The sequence below is a fragment of the Mycteria americana genome, chromosome Z (genome assembly GCF_035582795.1).
Source record: "Mycteria americana isolate JAX WOST 10 ecotype Jacksonville Zoo and Gardens chromosome Z, USCA_MyAme_1.0, whole genome shotgun sequence".
Taxonomy (NCBI): domain Eukaryota; kingdom Metazoa; phylum Chordata; class Aves; order Ciconiiformes; family Ciconiidae; genus Mycteria; species Mycteria americana.
The window spans coordinates 47,275,664-47,297,962 of record NC_134396.1 but is presented as its reverse complement, the minus strand read 5'-3'; the positions used below and the strand labels follow the sequence as shown (position 1 = coordinate 47,297,962).

Below are 22,299 nucleotides of genomic sequence, written 5' to 3'. Positions count from 1 at the left end.
AGAACAGAGATTATAGTAAAGTTCAGCTAAAAAAGAGGTGGAGAATAAACTCCACATAAATTCTGAACAGGCTGCCAGTAAAAGGAAGAAAGACATGGTAAATCAAGTAAACCTCCCTTCCCCCATTTCTTCTTTGAAACTTACAAATGGTTTTCGTGTGTCACAGTTTTGGATAAAATCACAGCCTGAAAATTGATTATATCAAGTGTGCAAGTATCCAGGGCTTTATTTGCTATACGATAAGAACTGAAGGCCCAGCACAGTACTAAGGTAAAATTCAGGCCCTGTGAAAATAAAATGCTTTGTCATTGATTCGATACAGCTAGACTTTCACCCCAGAAGACAGAGAAATGTGCTACAGTCTTTCTAAGGGGAAAAAAATAACGTACAGGCCTTATCTATATCCAAATTTGCAGATTTCTAAGTAAAGCATAAATCAATTTTATTCAAACCAATGCAAAGCCTCAGTGTGAACACACTTAAACTGATTTAAAGCTGATTTATGATTAAACTCACATTAAAATCAATTCCTTAACAAATTAAGTTGAATCAATAAACTTCTGGATTAAATTAGTCCTAACAGGTCTTTCTAGAGGCAATGCTCTCTCTGCTTCAATTGAATTGATTTAAGAAACCTGACTTTAATGACAGTGACTTTGTGTGTTAACACTCACACATGTTAATATGCATTCATCATTCACGGTAGAAAGACATCAATGTAATTATAAACCTCTGCACAAAAGGACTAATCAGACCAATGTCCCATCGCTTTCCTAGTCTCCTTTTTGTTTCATTCTCAAGGATAATAGCCTTGTGAACAGCTTCATTTTGCTGCTACTGACCTGGAGATTTTTGTGTATCATCTCCTGTAACCTATCTGTTCCACATAATTTCTAGTAAAAGTTTCAGTTTGTTGTTATTTCTGCAACAGGAAATTCTTCCTTTGTTTTTAATTCCCAGCCAGGACACTGACTTCAATCATGAATCACCTGGACTGTATACACATAGCATCCAGCATAAAATGTGCTTTTCTGCTGCTGAGAAATTACTGAAGAGCATTAATAGAACGACTGCAAGCCAATCTGCAGCAAAGCTGTTTCCAGCACAGAGTCCCACTAGACCTCAAACCAGCTCTGTTCAGGTTTGGACAGCTGAGCTGCAAGGAAGGCAGCAATCTACACACTCCTTACTGTGCCAACAGAGTCAAAATCTCATGCAGGAGTACCCTGAGACAACTCACCAGAAAAAAGCCCAGGTGAGGAAAAGCAAGAAGGTTCCCACACACTGGTGTTGGTGTCATGCTGCAGCAGCCCAGCAGATTGCTTATCTATTTCTTGCAGAGCCAGCATTAAAATAAAGGCTCCAGCCTCATCACATGTGGCCACTGTGCCTCTCTGAAGCTATCTGAAGTAAATGACTGCAAAATCTGTTAGAGGAGGCTGCTGCTCCTTCACAGACACAGGAGGGACGTTTCCCCAAGCAGTAAGATGAGATCAAAGTATCAAACCAGAACCAAACTCCCTTTAGAGAGCATCTGTGTATTGTTCAGACTAATTCTTATGTGTTGCCACTTTTTTCTTTCTTTTAGTAGTCTTCAAAACAAAGCAGTCTTTCATGAACCAAACAAAACCACATTATCGTAAAAAAATGGTATCATGTCAAGTTCCAATCTGGATTTTCGTTGAAAATAGCACGTAACAGGCAGAATGCTTAACTTTCTCTCCAACTGTGCTGAACCCTAGGAGGCTGCCAGTCATCTCTTTTGTCCAGATTTTCTAGAAGACATGAGAAAAAAACCCGCATTGCACAAATAAATCAAAGATAAAAGCTTGATCCTAAAAAGGTTTGGGAAAATGGGGGTTTACAATGGAAACTGTTGTGCAACCCCAGCAGCAGAACTGGTAGGTGCATCAGGTTTCCTGTAAGACTCGGTCCTGCAAGGTGGCGTGAGGACAGAGAACAGGGCTGTCTCACAAGCCCAGCAGCAGGCAGGATTCACTTCCTGGTGATGAGCAAAAAGATGAGTCTGCTGTTTACCTAAAATGATGTACCCACACCACCTGGCTTTTGTACCTTTCTTTTTTTACCTCTGGCTTTTCTCTCGCAGATTATTTCACTACTGCTGCCATCATGAAGTAACATGCATATCTCTGCTTAGGAATGTCCATTTATTCTCTTTCATCATGAGCTGGGTGATGGTCTGAAGTCCATCCAGCAGACCAAGGACCCTCTCTTGGGTCTCACTACACTCCCCTGTGTTTGGGTGTCACAACTGCCAAAATATTCCCTTATTAATTACAGTCTGGGATTCTGCCTACACAATGGGGAGAAGATACAACCGTGGGGAGACCCGGTAATACAGGGGCTGAAAACCCCTGTGATAAATAGACAAAAGATATACCAAAGCCTCTTCCTGATGGACTGGAACCTGGTTCCAGCCATTCGTCCTAGCATTTCAGTACTTCCTTCTGCAAAATTTGTCCTACATTGGTAAGCACACAATAATAAAATCTATGCAAATAAAAGCCATGAAAGATTAACGGAGGAAGCCAAGAAAGAACTGTAACAGTATCAGAAAGGGACGTTCAGAAGAAAGAACATAAGGGGTGATGTCACCGCATCTGCTGCAATTTAATATCCTGAGTCCCCCTTCTGGCTGCAAAGGGAATTTTATGTAGGAAGCAACCAAGCAGGACACCATTATTGCTAAGAGAAATGGAAACGATCAAGACAGAAAAGTGCTCTGTAGACGATAAGCATACTGTTTTCACAGTATTACTTCATTCTGAATCTCTGTCTGTCTACTGAGAGATGTCACAAAACCCAACATGGCTGAAAAACGTAATAACAAAAACCAACAATATCATTATACTGAATGTCTACTGTATTTTTCCCTTTTAATCATTGCTTCTGGAAAGAATTTAAGACACACTTTGGACATTGGAAGTCATAATTTCCAGGTGTGATCTTTCTGCAGAGTGTTTTATCTCATGAGCTTCATGAATTTCCATTAGTACATGAACAGACCCGGGATTAAGGAAAAACAGTATCAAAACAGCGTTTTCCTGGAGCCTCCAGAACAATCAAGCTATTTGTGATGGAGGGAAAGGAAGTGAACACACACTGTGTGTTCAGGGAGGTGTGAAAGGCCCAAACCCCATTCTCATTAATACCTCTGACATGAGTTGAGAGTGCAGAGAGGAGGGTCAAAATCCAGCAAAACAACAACAAAGTGATCATGTCTGCTGGCAGTGCGTGGCACCTCCATCTGCAGCCTTCACAGACCTGTCCAGGGTTGACTGAACACACACCAAACACAGCATCTAATCATGGAAGTCCAGGTTTCCATGCCAAGAAAGGCAAAAAGCTCCAGGGCCAGGTGCCCTCCTTCTCGCAGTATCTTCATCCCAATCTTTCTGAGCAGATAAAAAAATTGTGAAGTTTTTGGTTTCTCAGTATTTCTCAGTGCTCATGAGATGGAATTGTTTTGATAGTTGTGAGAGGTTTGACAGCTGTTAATCCCCACGGCTTGCTTCCCCCATCTTAAACATAATTTAAATAATCAGAGGAAGCACTGATCTAAACAGCAGGTTTTAATCATCATTTTCCTTTCTGTACCCCATTCTTTCCCCCAAAAGAAAAAAAAGAGAAAGATTCTCAATGGTTGCTAGCTATTATGACACTCTTATTTGTTATTAAGCATAGCCCTTATTCTCAATTTGATAACTCAGTTTTCCAAGCTCTGAGGATATGCTATCTCTGCCCTTCATTTATTTAGACAATCGTATAACTGAACATACACATAACCACCCTATAAATACTTAGATTTTTTTGATGCTAGGAAATAATGTATTATCTGATGTATTTGTTATCTGACTGATTATTCTGCAGAAGGATAGAGATTAAAATACAGAAGAGTGAATTTTGACATTAGCTGAATCTGCTAGACACATGGGAGAGGAGAGAAGCAGAAATTTTATTAAAACATGTTTTGAATTCACAATCAACAGGCTCACTAAACAAAGAAGTACTAAAAGTGACTTTATGATTCACATTTGAGTATGGTCATCACGTTCTTAAAAAAGGAGAGGCACCTCAGTTTTAGGCATAGATTGGGAGAGAAAAACGCAGGATTTTGCTGTTTTAACTCTTATTCAGCAACTTCACTGAAAAAATTGGTCATCACATTGAAATAGATGAGAAACATAAAAAAACCCCTTTTCTCAATCAGCAAAGCAGATGAGTGTAGCATTCAAAAAAGATCTCAGACAAGTGACATTTCTACACTTTGGGCTTTCCATGTGGGGAAGCTAGTTCATGGGATGGGATGTGAATTTACAGAGCTTTGCTTATTTTACACTCAGTCACCTCAGGCATTGAATTCATATTGACCGGAGTGGCTTACTGCATTTTAAACTGGAGTATCACGTTAGAAACCACTGAAATGAATGGTCCTTCACCCATGTCCAAGCGAATCAGAGGGAGGTGCAGAGAGCCATCCACATCATGCAGGCAGTCTGCTTAGCAGAATACTTGTACTGTATCCCTTCTTATGAGGTGTGATGTGAAATACTGTAAAATTGGATGGCTAGGCAGGGAGCTGTCCATCGGGGCTAAAATTCAAGGAAATCACTCTAAGGCAGGCGCATGGGATGTGGGACCACAGTAAAGCTCAGGAAGAAACGACATTGCCCTTAATAGAAGCCACAGTAGACTTGTGATTGGATAGCTGCCCAGGGAGTGTTGGGGGTAGAAATGGAGAACAAGGAAGAAAAACTCAACAGAAACTGTCAAAATCAGCATAGTTTTCTCCCCAACCCCCAAGATTCACTTCTATGCAGACCCAGAAGCCATATCAAGACATCACACATGCTGCCTAATGTGACTACTGAACTCTTCCACATGCCCCAGGCATCCTGGGCAAAAGGGTTCTTGGCAGAAGTACATTAAACTGGTGCATCCAGACGAGGACTCAATTTGTGGCCATCTTCCTTGCAAACTGTTGCTTGACCTTCAGCAAATGTTTTTGCACAGCCTAGCTTAAAGCACTTCTCTTCCACTCCTGACACAAAGGGCTAGTCTCTGTACACCCCATGGCAAGGGGTCCAGACAAGCCCCTTCGTACCCCAAGTGCCCACACAACGGATGAGTGTGGCACAGTGCGGACGGATGCACGGGGAGCTGGGGCAGGCAGGGGACGTGCATGAGGAGTTAATCAGGATTCACTGAAGGTGTGCATTTGTCCGGTGTTAGTTATATCCAATAAAGCATCAAAGCGAACACATCCCTTCCAAATTTGGGTGGCTTTGGTTTAATTCACTCCCAAAGCCAATTCAACTCCAATTCTCTCAGAACGGTTCATCTCTGAACAGGAACTTCTGCTCCAGGGCTTCCCACAGTTGAACTCTTTCACTGTAAACCTTAGTATTTCGAGTGCCTTGCCCGGACCAGCTGTAGGACTGATCACCTGGAGGGTTTGTGCAGAGCAACCATTGGGCTGTAAATTCACAGTTTAGCTGACTAATTTGCTCTTGTAGACAAGCCATTGTTTTGACATAAAAGCCTAATCAACTAAATCCCCCGCCTCTTAAATGCTTATTCAAAGTTGCTGCGGTTCTGCTGCGGCCCATGACACACCGCAAGGGTTCTGGCTCCGAGCTCTAAAACAATTAGTCTGGGGAAATTAAACGGTGCTTTCTGCGCACCTGCGACTGGCTGCGCTCCCGTCCCTGACAGCAGTGCCTCTCCCACACCAACCCACACAGGCTGCTAGCACGGCTCCCCGGGCTGCCGTGCCCAGGCTGCACCCTCCCAAAAAACTATCGGGGGCGACGGTGCTGTTTCTCATGAAGCCAAATGGAACCACTGGTTTGGCAAAGAAGCTTCTCGTGAGGGTCTCTGCCTAGAAGATTTATATTTTAAACAGGCAACGGCTACTATCAAGGGGGAACAGATACATTACCAGCAAGTCATTTCCAAGCAGCTAATAACCGTTTCCCTACCCACCAGATCCTAGGATGCATTTTCAGGTTTAAACATAACGTATACATTGTAAATAGCGGAAACATCTGGGGTTTATTATAACACCACTTTGCTAGCCTTGGGCATTGTACAAGTCCCGCAGGCCACGGTTCACCCTTGACCTGCCAAACACGATTACTGTACTCAGGCAACTTCCCCTGCTCCACAGCTGCTCGCCTTCCCCTCCCCTCCGTCAATACTCATTACCGCTATCATTACGGCTACCATCCTAGAGCAGCCAGCCAAAAACTTGGGTTGCCATGGTCACTGCATGGAAACAGCGTGGCCGTGCAGGCGGGGAAAAGATGATGAGGGTGGCCAGTGAAGTCATTTTGCCTGCTGACCCCGGGGGAAGTAGGGCTGCACAACGCCATCTGCATTGGCAGCCTTTTGCCTCCCCCTGCAAGGCCACCTTCCTTCTCTGTCCCACTCATCCCACCCTCATTGCAGGTTTGTCATGCCTCAGTTTCCCTGCCTTTCCCAATCTCCAGTCTCCCACTGAGCCAAAAAGTGACCCTGCCCCTCTCTCCCACTCCTCCTGCACCCTCATCTCCCAGCCACATCTTGCTTCCCAAGCTCCCACCCTCCTCTTCTTGCTCTCCACCAAGGACCTATGTTCACTCAACTCATTTTCCGCTGCTTGATGTCCAGCCCCACAAATCCCAGTCCTATCCCCGCCACCTGCTTTTCCACCACTTCTCCCCTCCTCTTGAACATGGTCCCAAGCTGACTTCTCCCTGCCTCTGTGTAACACCTCATGTGTAACACCACGGCAGCACTGTGCGCTGGGGCTCTCTTGTTTCCCCTGAGACCCAGCTGGGGCTAGAGACTTAGCCCAGGCTAAGCAGCAAGGGGGAGGGATTTTAGGGCTGTTGGCACAAGGGTCAACTGCAGAACTTTATCTGAACTAACACAAACTGTAAATCTAAACTACTTCAGCTACACTATGGTGGGGACACACCTTCAGAAATAAAGTGATCTTAATTCTGGCTGGTTTAGAGCTAGGTAAAAAAAAATGTAAGTGGTGATCCATTATGGCTTAATGTATGTACTTTGAAAGATCATTTGGATGAGCTTTCCAGGTGTCCCTGCATAAACAGGCCGCTGACCACAGGCTCTTGTCTTCCAAGCACGCATAAGCAGTGCTGTTACTGCCTTCAGCTGATCCTCCCTGCTGAACGCCTGAACAAACGGGTAGGAGACCAGCGCTCAGCACCGCTGTCCAGAAACACAGTAGAAAGAAAATACAGCCTGTGTTTCCAGCAGCTCTGTCCACCTGAAAAGCAGGAGCAGACCCAGCAGCATCCCAGCCAAGTCATGACCAGCCGCACCACCGCTTACAGCTCACAGGAGTGTTAATGCCTTTCCTACGAATCCCCTGTTGCAAGAAGCCTCCTCGAGAGGTAACAACCATTCCAGCAGCAGTACATCCATTTGCAGAGTGCTATCAAAGCTCCTCTGCCACCCGTCCTTGATTAAAGCCTATTGATCGATGCTATATCCACCCTGGCCCTGGAACACAGAGTTCAAGTGCTGGTTACAGTAGTGGGGCAGTACCCCTACTCTCTCCCTTCCCTGCAAAGTAAAGGCAAATTTCTGAAAATAAACATCTGAAATGTATTGCCTTTTTAAAGTTTTATTACTCAGTAGGCTGGTAAAATCCTCTGTGTTAGGAAAAGTGATATGTAGCATTGTCTTTTTTATTTATTTTTTAATTTGTGAAGTTCAATCTACTGATCAATTTAAACATCATCCTGGAATTATGCTATGGTAAAACAAATGCACATTTAGAGAATAAATGGAATTGATTCCCTTCTGGAGTAAAAGGCCTTACTAAATGAGGTATTTAAATATAACCCCCAATCCCTCTCTGAAGAAGCACCTGGTAATTCACTTTTTGGATCAAATTGCAACTCCACAAAAACTTTATGACCTCATGTGGTCTTTCCACCCCCACATTCCTCCCTAGAAACGTTATATACAGTATACTCCAGGCAAGAGGGTTTGTTAGAAATGCGGATGGTGGTGCTGGGGAAAGAGACGTAGCAGGCACCAGGACAGCAGCCGAGCACTGAGAACATAAGAAAGGGGCAGCTGCTTAAGGAAGGACTCCCTGAGATGCTGATACATTCATTCCTGGTCAAGTGCATATCCTCCACTCCTGCTTGAAAAATCCTCCACACCCAATATTTCCCCACCCAGGCCCACATGCCCATCCTTCACTCCATCCTCAAGCATGTTTCAGCACCCATAAAAATGACCATCCCGGTCAGACAAAAAGCTAGTCTAGCCTAGTATCCCATCCCCAGCTGTGGCTGATGGTGGGTGACAGGGAAAAGAGACAAGAAAAAAAAGCAACCATAAATCATTGGCTGTGATGCCCTTGGCCATGGTGAAGTCCTCCAGGTCAGCATGCTGCGGAGGAAGGAGGTACCGCTGGGTCAGGTGAGATGCTCGGGAGCCTTTGTGGTGTGAAGCAGACGCATGAGCTGCCTCTCGCTCCTCTGGTGGGGCTTGGAGGTGATGAGGAACCTTGGCTGGCTCCAGGGAGGGACCTGGATCCAGTGAGGTGGGGCTTCCCACCAGAGCAGAGATGGCAACCCTCAGGCAGTGTTGCTGGACCCACATGTACCCTTGCTGATGGTCAGGAGAAGGATGTACAAACACTGTGAGGGTAATCCTGTCTTATGTTTTTTATCTTATCTGCTCCCTGGTTATAGACCCAGCAGTTGCCATGGTTTTGTGAATGGAAACAGCCTCACAAACAAACTCCAGTTCTAAATAACCCAGGTTGTTGCTTATCCCTCAACTTCAAAGCAACTTATAGCTCTTATTTGTGTCTGGGTTCTTTGGGACTGATCTGAAATGGACAGGGTTTTGTCATGAAACTGAGAGCAAGAAACACGATGAAATGTGCCATGAAACAAGGCGATCCTGAGGCCGCTTGGTATTTCTTTAATTTGTGAAGGGAGTTGCTAACCAACTGCAGCTTTAAAAAAAAAAAATCAAAGGGAACTCACTATTCTGGACATTTCAACACTTCCCTGCTGTGAGCCATGGTGGGGATATTTCTGCTTTTCCATGAAGAGCTTACTTCCCAACACTATCAAAAGAATATGCATTTGTTCCTCTCTAAAGCATTAATACAGAATTAAAAGGGTTATTTGGGAAAATGCACTGCTTTCTCACAGTGGCTTTCAGTTCTATTCTTTAAGGACAGCAGTGTTTTCCAAATTTGTGCCATCCAGCTGTTGGCGTATTTCACAGGACCACTCCCCGAGGGGGTCTCTCCAGGAGCTCCAGCATTTTTATGGAACCGCAAGATAAAAATGGCTTAGAAAAGAAGCCTTTTCTTTTCTTGACACTTCCCCAGTGGAGAAATTCTCTGATGTAATATAACTCTAGGAGGTCTCAAACACTTCAAAATTAACTCCTCTCTTGCTGCAGTTGTGATGGACCAGAGTGTATGTGTGTGCACAAGTCTGCATATATGTTTGCACTAATATTGCTCTAGCATGACTCGAGGAAGAAAAAAAAAAAGAGTTTGCTTCTCTTTGCAAAAGCTAAGTAGATGAGAGTCGAATACGAAACAGCTATCACTTTGCTGATGTAAAGAGAATCAGATGAAAAAGATGCCAAAACACCTCCAAATGTAGAAGCACCTGATTTCACAGGTCAGCTGAGTTAACCATTAACCTCTTCAGCAAACATTAAGTATTTAATTTAGTTATCTTTCTCTCCCTGCAATCTCTAGGCCAGAAGACATGATACAGTGCATCATTACAATTTCTTCCAAACACTGTTTTTACAGGACAGAAGTCCATTTGTTATTCTCAGTTTAAATAATTTGCAGTGCCATTAATTGCATTTTCACTTGGCTCTTTTGGGACTTGCCAGAGGACACCCAAGATGGCCTGCTCACAGTTTAAAATACATGGATACCCTTGCATGCTGAGAGAAGGGGAAACCTAACTGCAGGCATGATACCTTCACCTTGTGCACAGCCCCAGATAGTTCCATTTAGCAGAGTGCTTAGGCAAGTGCTCAAGTTTAAGTCTGCAAATAGTCCCAGTGATGTTCAAGGAGTCTCATGCATTCCTGACAGGTCAACTTGCTTGTAAGTAAGCTGGAAGATCAGGTTCCTTTCTGGGCCTAACTGTGCACAGGACAGGGAGCTACATAGACACGGCGACCCCAGAACTGCCTGTAATGGGTAGGAGGGATTGGATCCACTGTTCTGTCTATGAGCTAAGGTCCCCTCTCAACTGCACGGGTGATTTTGCTACAACTGGCATCCAGTCTTTGTCTTGCTTGTGGCTTTTTTCCCCAAGTCTGTGATGAAAGCTTTTCTTCCTCTGGGGATTTGGCTCAAAATCACCAGCAGCAACTTTTATTCTTCTCTGTCCTGTGCATGCAGGTTCCTGGGACACATTTAGGGAAAACTAACCACACTGAAGCAAGTTAGCATCACAGTCCATTCTTTGCCACTTACGCACACAGTATAAGGGCCCTCCAAAGTAGACTTGTTTTTTTACAGGTCAGAAATAGGTGGAAACACTGACAGAGTGCTGCCTCAAGATCCTTCTTCTGATGCCCCTGGACAGCACCAAGTGTCCAAACCTCCTGGCACTGTGCAAAAGAAAGTGGCACTTCAAACTAAATGATGGTATAAATCAGAGCAATTTCTGGGCTACTACATTTCATGGTGGAGATGGCAGAGCATGAGCAGCCTGCCTGCCAAAGCACTGAGCAGCCTTTGGTACTGGAGAGAGTCTGGTGAAAATATATGGTTTGGCATCCCCAGGGGTAAGCATCTTGGATAAGTACGCAGAGGCTGTACACAGTGTGACAGAAGACAAGACTCCCAAACACTTTTTGTTTATGCAAGCATTTGGAGAGCTTGCAAAATGAAGTATTTTCACATGTCCTCCTGCCATTTCATCTCATTGACATGCTGTTTCCCTCTTGCCAGTGCCATGGAGGTGCCTTCAGGCAAGCTCACCGTGGCAGCCAGCACTCAGCACAACTCATCACAGGAGCAGAGTCTGACCTTTTGGGAAACAAAAGAGAAACAGACACCAAAGACTCAGACTACAGACCCTGGGCAGAAAAAGAGTTATCTGGACCTGGCAGCTTACTTCAGCTTTGATGGCACTTGCATATAAAGTCAACTTGAGGGAAAGCCATGGAAGCCTCGAGTGAACCATGAGAAGCATTTAGAAATCCACCCTGGGACCAAGCTATCCTCAGCCGTCTTTGGTGCCCTGGGAATCTCACTTCAGCACCTCCCCTCAAGAGGAAGCAATGTCACTGGCAGCAGCTGTGCAATTATTTCCATACCTTTAAAATAAAATGCCTAGATGAAGCTACTACTCTCTCAACAGCTCTCAGAAATTATATTCCCTCCCTTGCTCTTTCTTGTGGACAGCAGTGAAGATGACATCCCCTTAACACCAAGCTCTGCCTTCATCTTGCTGTTAGGTACAACTCACACTGCAGCCAAAGAACTGGTTCCCCTCATGCACCCTGCCTGGAAAGTGGAGGCAGCCTGGTTATTGCCAGCAGCTTCTACCAGTCAGGTGTGAGCTGGAGAAGGGATGAGGGCAGACAGCACTTTGGGGATGGGAGCAAGGACACCAGCAGCTGAGACCAGTGGGTTCTGGCATTTGTGGAAAGGACATGAGCCTCAAGAGAGACCTTGTAGCTAGGATCAGTGCTGACCATTTTGTGACAGGATAGGCCCTAACCCTGCAAAGAAGCTCCTCACCCAGATGGTCTTCACTGTAAGAGTGAGGACTGAATGGGGTGAGAGACACCCTCTCTCAGAGATAGGAGAAAAAATCAAGGAATAGCAATGCCAAATAACATAGGAGTGGGCTTGAGTTAAAAGGATAGTTAGCTATTTTAAATCCCCCTCTCTGACCTTATTTTAAAATCCTTCCTCCCTCTCCCTGCCCCGCCCCCCCAATTATTGCTCTGAAATAGTTTTCCAATTTCTGACCTTCCTGGCACTTCACACAGCCAGGAAAACCTGTGCTCAACATCAGTTTCACTTTCATTGACAATCAGTTTCTTTTCCCCACAGTTCATTTTGTCACCCCCCATTTGCACTTAGCTTTCTGTACATTTGCAGCACCTTCTCACATGCCATGCACAACATGCTTAAGAAAAAATCATATTTAAATCAAAATGTATCAACAGAAAAAAAAGATGAGTCCAGGACTGCTGGAATCGACAATACTAAGTCTGGCAATAACTTTCTCAGAAGGTCAGACTAGAAGCCTGACACACAGAAAAGAACTCACCCAGTAATTTCTGCATTCATCCCGTATCTTTTGGTTGAACTATAGCATATCTTTCAAAAAAGATACCAATCCTCGCCTCAGATGCTGTGAGTGACAGAAATCCTCCATACGCCCAGGCAAGTCCTATCTCTGCATAACTGCCTTCCCTTTTAAAATCAGTGCCTTTTAACTAAACCCACCAGTGCACTGGCAGCTCCATTCATCCTCTAGAGCTCCCACGGAGAATACACTCTTTACAGAGTGCTTTATACCTCTGCATTTCCAGTCCACCCTTTCCAAGAACAGGTCCAACTAGCAGCTTTCATGTTTTCAGGTTTGCTTTTCAAAAGCTTAGCTAACTTCTCCAAAAGTAACTTCTCTTGAGATAATCAGGACACTACTGTAAAGCTGGTATGGTTCACTGCAGAAGTACAGCAGAGGGCAGAAACAAGAAGGAGGCGCTGGCTACCTTGGGACACAGATTTTACAGGTCATATTGCTCCCACTGGAGGGGGAAAGCTCTGCATGGAAAGTTTCTCTTCTCTTCCTGCAATGGGACATGCTGCCCTTGGAATGAGCCTGCTGGAAAATTCTTCTAATACCACCTTATTTCTGAGGGTCTCTCAAATCCTACCAGGGACACTCTCTGAACATGCAGGTCTGGCACAGTGGCACAACCGACATCTTCCCTGATGCGCTTCATCCCCATATCCTCCCTGTGGCAACGGATCCTGCCACAGAGCTGGCTGCACAGGACCAGTGGGACAGAAATGTGCATGCTGCCTAAAATGACTCCCCATGTTTTTGTTCTCTGCAATAGACATATCAACAATGCATAGTGCCCTCCAGGAAACCCATTTTCACAGAGGGAAAGGAATCTTTTTGCACACCAAAAAACAGGGCAAGAGACAGGCTTGTGTTACCTGTATGTCTAGAATGGCCATACATTAGGAAAGAAGGGTGGTGTGAAGAAAGGGGTTAGACTGAGAGTCAGGAGACTTGATTTCTGTGCTGGGATCAGACTCTGATCTTGTGTGACCTTTGACATGCATAGACTGTAGGCTCCTAGGCAATAGGAGCTTGTTCTCAGACTGAGCTTGTTCCACAGAGGGGAATTTGAAGGATACAGATTTCAGCTAGACCTCGAAGGACTATGATGACACAAACAATACCAGTTTATTTGGTGCAATTCAAGGCCACATGCAAAAATGTATTAGCAGAATAATGGCCCCTGTTTCATTTACTGGCATCCGTTCCAAATATAATGCAATAACTCAGAGCAGTTTTCAGTGCTGTTTCATATACAGGTGCAATATCGCATCAACAGAACAGCCCCTTTTTTCTCCTTTCAAAGTCCAGTGGACTTCCCCAAAGGAAAACTAAAGAGTCTGTCACTGTAGAAGCCAACAATCCTGCTAAAATATCGCATATACATACACACAGAGTCTCCCAACATTGTATTTAAAATTTAACTCTTCTGGCAGTAACAGCAGTGGGAACAACCTCTGTCAATCACCTCTGCAACTGGATGTTACCAGGACTCTGTTTAGTCATCTCAAGTGTGCATTCATGCTTCCGTAACTGTCTTCAAAGGGATTAACCATTAGCCATAGGACATGGCATGTGGTTGACTCAGGGGTGAAATTAAAGCTGTTAATGCAGGAGAAAGGCATTGAGCAAGGCTCAGCCTGAGTCCAAGTCCGAATGCCAAGCCCAAACTGCCTGACCTGGATTCCCCCTGCTTACAGAGGTGGAAGGACCATCAACTCATAAAACCCGAGAAAGAGATGCACAGAGGGAATGAGGAAAGGCTCCCAAGTGAACTGTCACAGATAGATTAACATCTCTCTCTTCCTCCCTGACCTGTGAAGCCTGTGGACTCCTTGTCAGAGCTAGGAGGAGTCAAATGGCCCACAGTGAACAAACTACATAACATTTCTCCACAAATTTAATGCTCCCACAGAAAATTACACAACCAGAAATGCAAAACCAGACACAAGTAGTATTCTGTACACTAATAAAACACTAGCAGTGCCAGTGCTAGGGTTATGTTAAAGATCCCTATCTGTCCCTTATGAAATACCTTCCTTTATTTTCCTTTTATTGTTTTTTGTCTATTAAGAGAAATAGAGCAGATGGGAAGGACAGGAGGAAGGACAGATGGATGGAAAGGAGGAACAGAAAAACAGGAGGAAAAGGAGGGAGGGAGAAAGGGAGAGAAAGAGGCAAGGATGGAGAAGAGAAGTGAGAGAGGAAGAAAAGAACAGAGAGGGAGGCATAAAAGAAGGACAGCAGAAGAGATGGATGGAAAGGAGGAAGGGAGGAAAGAAGGGAGTGAGAAAAAGAAGGAAAGGAGGAAGGAAGGGAAGAAGAAAGGGAGGGAGGGAGTGTGGGAGGAAAGGAAGAAAGGAAAGAATGAAGGAAAACAGGAGAAAAGCACGCTCGTGAACATCCCTGTGACCTCACACTGGACGATTTCATAGTCGTATCACATGGGATCAGAGGAGAGTGTTTGCCAGGACCCAAGTCTCACTCACAGCTTCTCTACCAGTTTACCTGCACATCCACGGAGCTTCAGCACAACTTAACAGCCCCCCCCACCCCCTTCCTTTTCAGGGAGGCTGCTTTCCAAGTTGCCATCCTGGCATCGCCCTCCGGTACTGCTGAAGTACCCGCAGAGCCAAAGCACTGACTGAAAAACATCCTCATCTCCCTCACGGCTCGGCCCAAAGCCCCGCAGCTCCGCGGCAACGGGCAGCTGCCACCCCACCGCCCCCGCCCCGGGCCCCAGGAGGGAAAGGTGCGGGGGCCGGAGCTCCCTCCCGTACCTGCCGCGGGGCCGCGGGCAGCAGCGCGCTCCCGCCGCACCCTCTCGCGGCCGCCGCCGGCAGCGGCAGCGGCACCGGCACCGGCAGCGGCACCGGCAGCGGCAGCGGCACCCCTCCTCAAGCCCCTCCTCCTTTCCCTTCAGGTCACCGACGGCTATTTTTTCCCTGTCATTATTATTTTTATTATTTTCATGACTTTTAAAGCAGCACTTCCACAGGCGCCTCCGTGAGCATCAGATGCAAGGACCGCAGTCCTGACACCCTTCCTCTCGCAGCTGTGCCTCTGCTGCACGCCGCCTGCAGCCCCGACACGGACACCGTAACTCTTCAAATGCAAGCCTTTCCCTGCAAATTTTCTCGGGCTGGAACAAGACCTCCCCCCGCCCCCCGCCGACCCCAGGATTCCGTGTATTTGAGGGAGCAGCTGAGGGTTAACTGAAACACTTCAAGCACATTCAAGCAGTTCTTTGTACAGCTAGAATGACTCACACAAAATATTGACACTTGGTTTGTTTTCTTGTATCATAACGGAACATGATAAACTATCAGTACTGTTAAAGGCGCATTCACCCTTGTTACTTTTGGAATGTTAACAAAACACTGATTTGGTAAGAATTCATAGCATTTCCAGAGTTTCTGACACCCTGTGACACGATTGTTCTTCGCTGTTTTGCTCTTGGTTATAAGTACCTGCCTCAAAGGACTATCAGATGCTTACAGATAGTTTAAGGGGGGGGGGGGGGGGGGGAGGGAGATGCTTGGAAGAAAGTTTTCCACAGTTCAGCACTTAGCTCACCTTACTTTCACAATAACAAATTGCTACTTGGGTGCCTAAAGTAGAATCTGTTGTCAAAGATGCTCGGTAGCTCCTCTGTGATTTTTGTGGCTAGACATTCATGAACCAAGCACCCAAAAAGTTTTCTTGAAAACCCAGTGATTCTGATTCAGTAGATGAGAAGTGAGCTGCCCCAAATAGTGAGTGCTGAAGTCTTCTGAAAAATCAGCCACACAGAATCCTTTTTTTTTTTAATTATGAGAGCTGCTTCAAACTGTTTCACTCAACTTTTTTTTTTCTTTTTCAGTTAGTGCCTTTCCAGAAATCCAAGAAGAGAAGCCCACAATTGCAAACAGACAAATTCAGATTTGAGTGTCAGCTCACAAGCTTTGCCAGGGATTAATGTTTTAAAATCCTTGCATAGCTTAGCAGATCTTGGCATTTCTATACCCAAGATAAAAATTTTGTTCAGCCTTCCCCAGCCGTCAATATTTGCACAAAGTTCAGAACAGTTTCTGGATTTATTTCACAGGGGGAATGTCTTTCTATATACACGCGGTATTTACTGGACAACTGTACTGGTATGTCCTCACAATTTTATTTGCATTCCCATGGCTACAGTCAAGTAGTACTTGTAGTGTTAAGTCAAAAAAGGTTGAATGGTGACTAATCTAATTTATTCACAAAACATGAACACACTCGCATGCTTTTTAAAGGATTCATTCTCAAAATTGCTCTGAAGATTTTGTGGAATGTTTGGAGCATTCAGGCATTGCACACAGGTGGAGAGGCTTTCCACCCAGAAAAATGTACAGGCATACCAGCAGTGCATAAATATTTTGGCCTGGAAACACCAGAAGAGGTTGTCACTCCTTCTAAGCAATGGTTTTCCTCCAGAATTGAACAAGTTTTACCAGAAATCACAGCTCTCATTCCATCTCCAAGGCTCTTGTCTTCAATTCATGCTAAAATATTGACCTGCCTTCTGACCTCTCTTTATGAATATCGAGTATCAATTTAAACTTAGCAAGCCTCAGACTGAGCTCTAATCTTCCCAATCAAGCCCTGACCTGCAACTTGGTCTTTAATATGATCAAAACCATTTCTTCCTCTGTCAACCAAGCCTGCTACCAGGATGCAGTCAAAAGTGATGCTCACTCACACTCATCTCATCTGAACTTCGTGTTGTTTATTTTGTCTTGTAGTCTCAAAGCTCTGTCATTTTATCTAAGTCTAAATTAAATTTCCTGCCAGGAGGTACTTATTCTCTATATTAATGACCGCAACCTCCCTTCTCTGGGCTCTGCAAGTGCAGATGTGTGCAGAACAATGCTGCAGAGGTCACCTCACTGAAATGATGACTGGGACCCATCTTTGCTGCCCCTACCTCTTCCCCCACCAACTTTTGTCTTTCTGCACCAGATTCCGGCAAAGCCTTGCTCTTTCTACCACTGCTACTGAACTAGAGACTGGCTGACATAACCCATAGCCACAGAGTTCACTGCTCTGACAGCACTGTCAGTCTTTGCACCCATCAAGGTGTTTTTCTCAGAAATACTTCATGTCTTCTCATGCTTTGTCCTTTCAAGCCCAGCAGCCTCTTCCTCATCTTCTCTGCTAAGCAGAAACCACCTAAAAACTCATATTCCCCACAATGTCTGGAAACACTTGACAAAGGAGCTGGGCAGCTAATGTGCTGGTGAACCGCCTTATTTACCAAAACACAGCTCTTTCACAAAGGGATTTTTCCTGAGCTGATTCCTTTCTCCCACTTCACTAGCACCACTTTACGTGGTCCAACACTAAGGTTGGGCTGGCAGAAGGTTCAAGGTCTGATACAGGGTTCCCAGTCACAGCCTCCCTGCTCCTGCTATAACAGCACCCTGAGTCAGGAGCAGTGCCTCTGTGAGGGGAAGGTCTGGAGACCTTGCTTCACAACCTCAGCTTCCCTGCATTAGGTTTCTCTGCCCAGGCTGGATGTATTTTCACTGCGCTGGTGATACCCCAGGAAGCTCTGTTGGCAGATTTGTTGAGCCTGTCTGCACGCTCAGTTGGCATAGCAGTTCAGTGAAATCACTTGGAGAAAAGCTGTAAGCTTCTGTCCATTTGTAATACTCGCTCCTCAGTTTTCCACCCCCTGTATTTATCACAGCCCAGAGCTCCCTGCTGAAGGAAGATACAATCGCTCTGGACTTGACACAAGCCAGACAGAATCAGTTTGTTCAAGACCACTTGAAGTGATGGGGGGAAATGTTCTTCTACATAATTTTAGTGACAAAGAAACCATAGCAACATGGACCTCCCCAGACTTTTGTAACAGTGCCCGGATTTCACCTGGGCAATGGAAAACATGAAGATTTTTTTTCTGTGCTACCACTGAGCAGCTGGGAAGAGGAGGCCAAACCCACTCAGGTTTTTTTTCAGTAACTCTCTAACTTTATTCTCTGACAGTAATTCTGGAGTTCCCACTAAGTTATGACAGTAAAGAAACATTGTCTCATACATTTTTTCCTAAATAATAAAGCTGATTCTCAACCTGGTGACAAGTTACCAATAAGACAATGCTTCCAGACCCAAGATTGAAGGGATATGTGATATATTTTGACAGCCAAAAGTAAACTAAGCTGAGAGAAGCTATGATCAGAAAAGACAGCACTAAACAAAAACCTCAAGATCTGCTAAGGACTTCTGTGCTAGTGCACAGATCTTAAAACTAATGACTGGCTGCAAGTCACTGTTTTTCACATGGAAGGAAGGCCACGAGCAGATGCAAACTACTGACAGAGGAGGACACAGCAGAGAAGATGACAATTCCTGACATAATTCAATTTTTAAAAGCAGGTAACGAAAAAGCAAAACTGTTTCGTGATGTCCCATCAGACTGCACATCCTAAACACACCAACGGATAATCAGGTACGACTGCAAAACTGTATTAGCAAAAAGGAGAAATTGTGGTCCCACCGAAGTCAGAAAGCATATATTGTGATATATGCACAATATGCATTGTGCATATATCATCCCTAGTAAATACTGTTAACCAACATGTGTAGCTCAGTCATTAATTCAAGCTCTAATATACTTGAACAGAGAGAATAAAAGCCCATTGCATGAATCGTACAACTGCTCTCTTGCTACATTTTACATTAACCAATCTTTCTGCTCTTTCTCTTCTAAAGTATCAGTTCTTGCTCCAAGTGTCCCCCAAAACAGAAAATATCCTTAAGTAACAGATTAGTTAAAATTTATAAAAGCAACATTGCCAGTGTGACATTATTTGATTGTGAGTAAGTGTACAGGGATGCCTTATGCAATATTTCATTCTCCTATTAGATACCATACCTGCAAACACTACATGGATTAGCTACACACGCGAATTACCCTGCCACATACACTCCTCTTGGAAGGAGTGGGATTTTAATTACATAAGGTAGAAGAATGCTCCGTTCTTGCCCACACAGGAAAGTTTTGACTAGTAATGTCAGGTATGGATGAAGGCGGTACTCTTTCATACCAACAAAAACATACTCGCACTTTGAAGAACTGAGGTAAGCACTTGCCAGAAAAATGGACTTTTTCTGATTCAAACACTGACATATTTTGGCTTAGTAGGGACATGAGCGCTCTGGAGTTTTAGCAAAGCCTTAGGAGCTAGACATGACCTGAACCCTGCCTTGGTGAACTTCAATCTACACTTGCCACCTTTCAGATTTTCAGATAAAACTCTCACCGTGGCAGACATAATCAGACCACAGCACCAGAAGTGGGAATTAAATACATGTGGATACCTAAACTTTAGGTGATATATACCTGCATGGATCCTCCAGACTGTCATTCTGGATCCCCCCACCAGAGAAAGACAACCATCTTCCCAAAAATGTCTGCCTAGTTCAGAGTCAACTTGGTTGGATTACTCAAAAATTATCCCCTCTGGTTCACAGCTCCCTTCCCTGCTCCCTCAGCACTGGCACAGGTCATGTGGAATTTCCCGCGCCCTGCGCAGAGCTGGCCCCAGTTTCCTGAGGCTGTCCCAGCTCCACCAGTGCAGCAACCCTGCTCCACTGGAGACGGAAAACTGTCCACGGAGCAGGAAAAAGAAAGCTCTCCTACAAGAATGGGATGGGACACTACGGGACTCTGAGGTGTGCACAGTCAGAAAATGTGTGTCTCCTTTACACTTCCTCAACAGAGCCTTCCTCTCACAAATCCTCCAACATGTCACTGTCCTCCCGTTTTCTATGTCAACCACAAAAACAAACAAGAAAACCCCAAACACTTCAAACAGCCCAGCTGTCATGGGTAAGTTTGCCAGAGGTTTTAATGTTCCAAGAGGCAGTTAGTTTTAGCGGGAGATGCTCACAATGCTTGCATAGTGTAATGGCAAGCAGCATTATAAAAACCCAACAGAGTGAGACAGAGAGAAAGAAGGTCAAAAGGAGAGTTTGTCCCTAGCTTGGTGTAACAAGGGCAATCTCCCCTGCTGTACCTGAAACCCATTTACACCCACTGCTGAGCAGAAGCTGCTCCAAGAGACACTGGATATCTCCAAGGACAAGAGAAGAAGAGGATGCATTGGGCAATGCTAGTTTGCAAAGATTATTCGCCCAAAGGGATACCTGCTGCTGCTGAATCACACACACTCTCCCTGAGGGCTGATGATTACAGTGTAGAGCAGCATCATGTTGGCCATGATGCACTAAGCAAAATTAACGTAGGTATATTTAGAAAGTTCTACCCTGTGGGCTTTCTGTTTATTTGGCTGTTTAGAGGGGGGAAAAAAACTCAAACCAAAACAAAAGCCCAAATCAGGCAACTGACTCTGCTTTTCATATGCTTCTTTTAAAAAAAATTCTCACAAACAACAATAATTCAAAGAAATAGATAAACTAATAATAACTCCAGTTACATGTTATTGTTGCAAAAAGCTAAGTGCATCTGTATGTACCACTAGGCTTTCTGACAAACTAGGTGGTATTACACGAGCTCTCTAGGAAACGCATCGTGTGCTCCTATGTGTTTGTACAGCACTAGGAGTCTTGATCTTGATTGGGGCGTTTGGCTGACAGAAATAAATAACTACGGCGAGTGAGGCAGCATGCTCAGCTGCGACCCTACCTTTGGGTCGATCCACAGAGTCCCGGCTCTGTGGACACCTACCAAGGACGAGGTATCACTGGCACGAATCCTTGCGCTTAACACTAGGGAGGCATAAGAGAAACAACACGTGCTGCTAAGCGAGCGAAAGGTCCTCTCCGATCATCCCTGAGTAAATGGCTGCAAGTTTAGACAAAATAACCCACACAAAAGTTTGCTATCTGTTCAACTCAGCTAAGCGATTTCTGGCGAAAGGAAGGGACAGAAAACGTGTTTTGTAACAGGAGAGAGAGCCCCACGCCCTGCAAAAAATGACGGGGGAAAAAAAGAGAAGAAAAAAGCAACAGCTGGCCGAGAGCGCTCAGGGTTTCGGGGCCGGTGGGAGGGAGGGCGGCAGACCGGCCCGCCGTCGGACAGCCCAGGGGCTCCCGGCAGCGCCGCCGCCTCCGCCGCTCCGCGGGGCCGGGGCAGCTCGGCGAGCAGCCGCCGCCGCGGGGCGCGCAGCCCCGCCGTGCCGTGCCGTGCCGTGCCGGGCCGGGCCGGGCCGGGCCGGGCAGGCGGCGGCGGGCGCCGGGGATGCGCCCGCTGCGTGCGGCCCCGCGGGTGCGGGAAAAGCGCGGTGGGTCCGCGCAGGGCGGCCCCACACCTGCCGACGGGCTTACCTGTGGCGGCCCCGGGCGCCTCGCCCTCCTCCGGCGGAGCGGGCTTCTTGCCGGGCCCTTTGCCTTTCCTCCCCTTCCTGCCGTTGCCGTCTTTTTTCTTCTCGGCCATCCCGGCTCCCGCCGCCACCGCGCTCCCCGCCGCCGCCGCCGCCGCTGTCCCCGCGGCCGCCCCCTCCGCCGCCGCCGCCGCTGTCGGCTCCCGGAGCGCCCGAGGCTCCAGCATCGCTCTTGCCCGCCGCCGCCGCCTGGGACTTGGAGCAGCGAGTTCCCTGGAAGTTTTTGGAAACTCCTCTCTGGGCCTTTTTTTTTTTCCTTCACCCCCCTCCCTCCTCCTCCACCCCCTTTTTTTTTTTTTCTTTTTCCTTTCTTTCCTAATAATAATAATAATAAACTCCAGCCCACATACACACCCCCTCGGCACACGCCTTACTAATGCCCGCCCCGGGCACCGCACGCTTGCTCTCGGGAGGAGCCTGCACGGCCCCAGGGTGTGGGGCGGCCCCGGCCCCAGCCCCAGCCCCGGGGAGGGGGCAGGCACCGCGGCCCCGGCGGGGCGGGGCGGGGCAGGGCAGGGTTGCAGCCTGGTGCCGCCCCGCCGCCCGGCGAAGCCCGCGGCTCGCCGCGGACGCGGGTGGCT

The 22,299-nt window shown here is 46.1% G+C and overlaps 1 protein-coding gene across 7 annotated transcripts in view; it reads right to left on the bottom strand.

Annotated features, from left to right (window-relative positions):
* Window positions 1-21,938, bottom strand: part of NRG1 (neuregulin 1) — a 181,531-nt gene extending 159,593 nt beyond the window's left edge. For all 7 annotated transcript variants that reach the window (XM_075527518.1, XM_075527516.1, XM_075527517.1 and 4 more), the window contains exon 1: window positions 21,663-21,938. In XM_075527518.1, the coding sequence (XP_075383633.1) occupies window positions 21,663-21,885 (223 nt within the window). In that variant the 5' untranslated portion in view covers window positions 21,886-21,938. The remainder of the gene's footprint in view (window positions 1-21,662) is intronic.
* Between the last annotated feature and the right edge of the window lie 361 nt (window positions 21,939-22,299).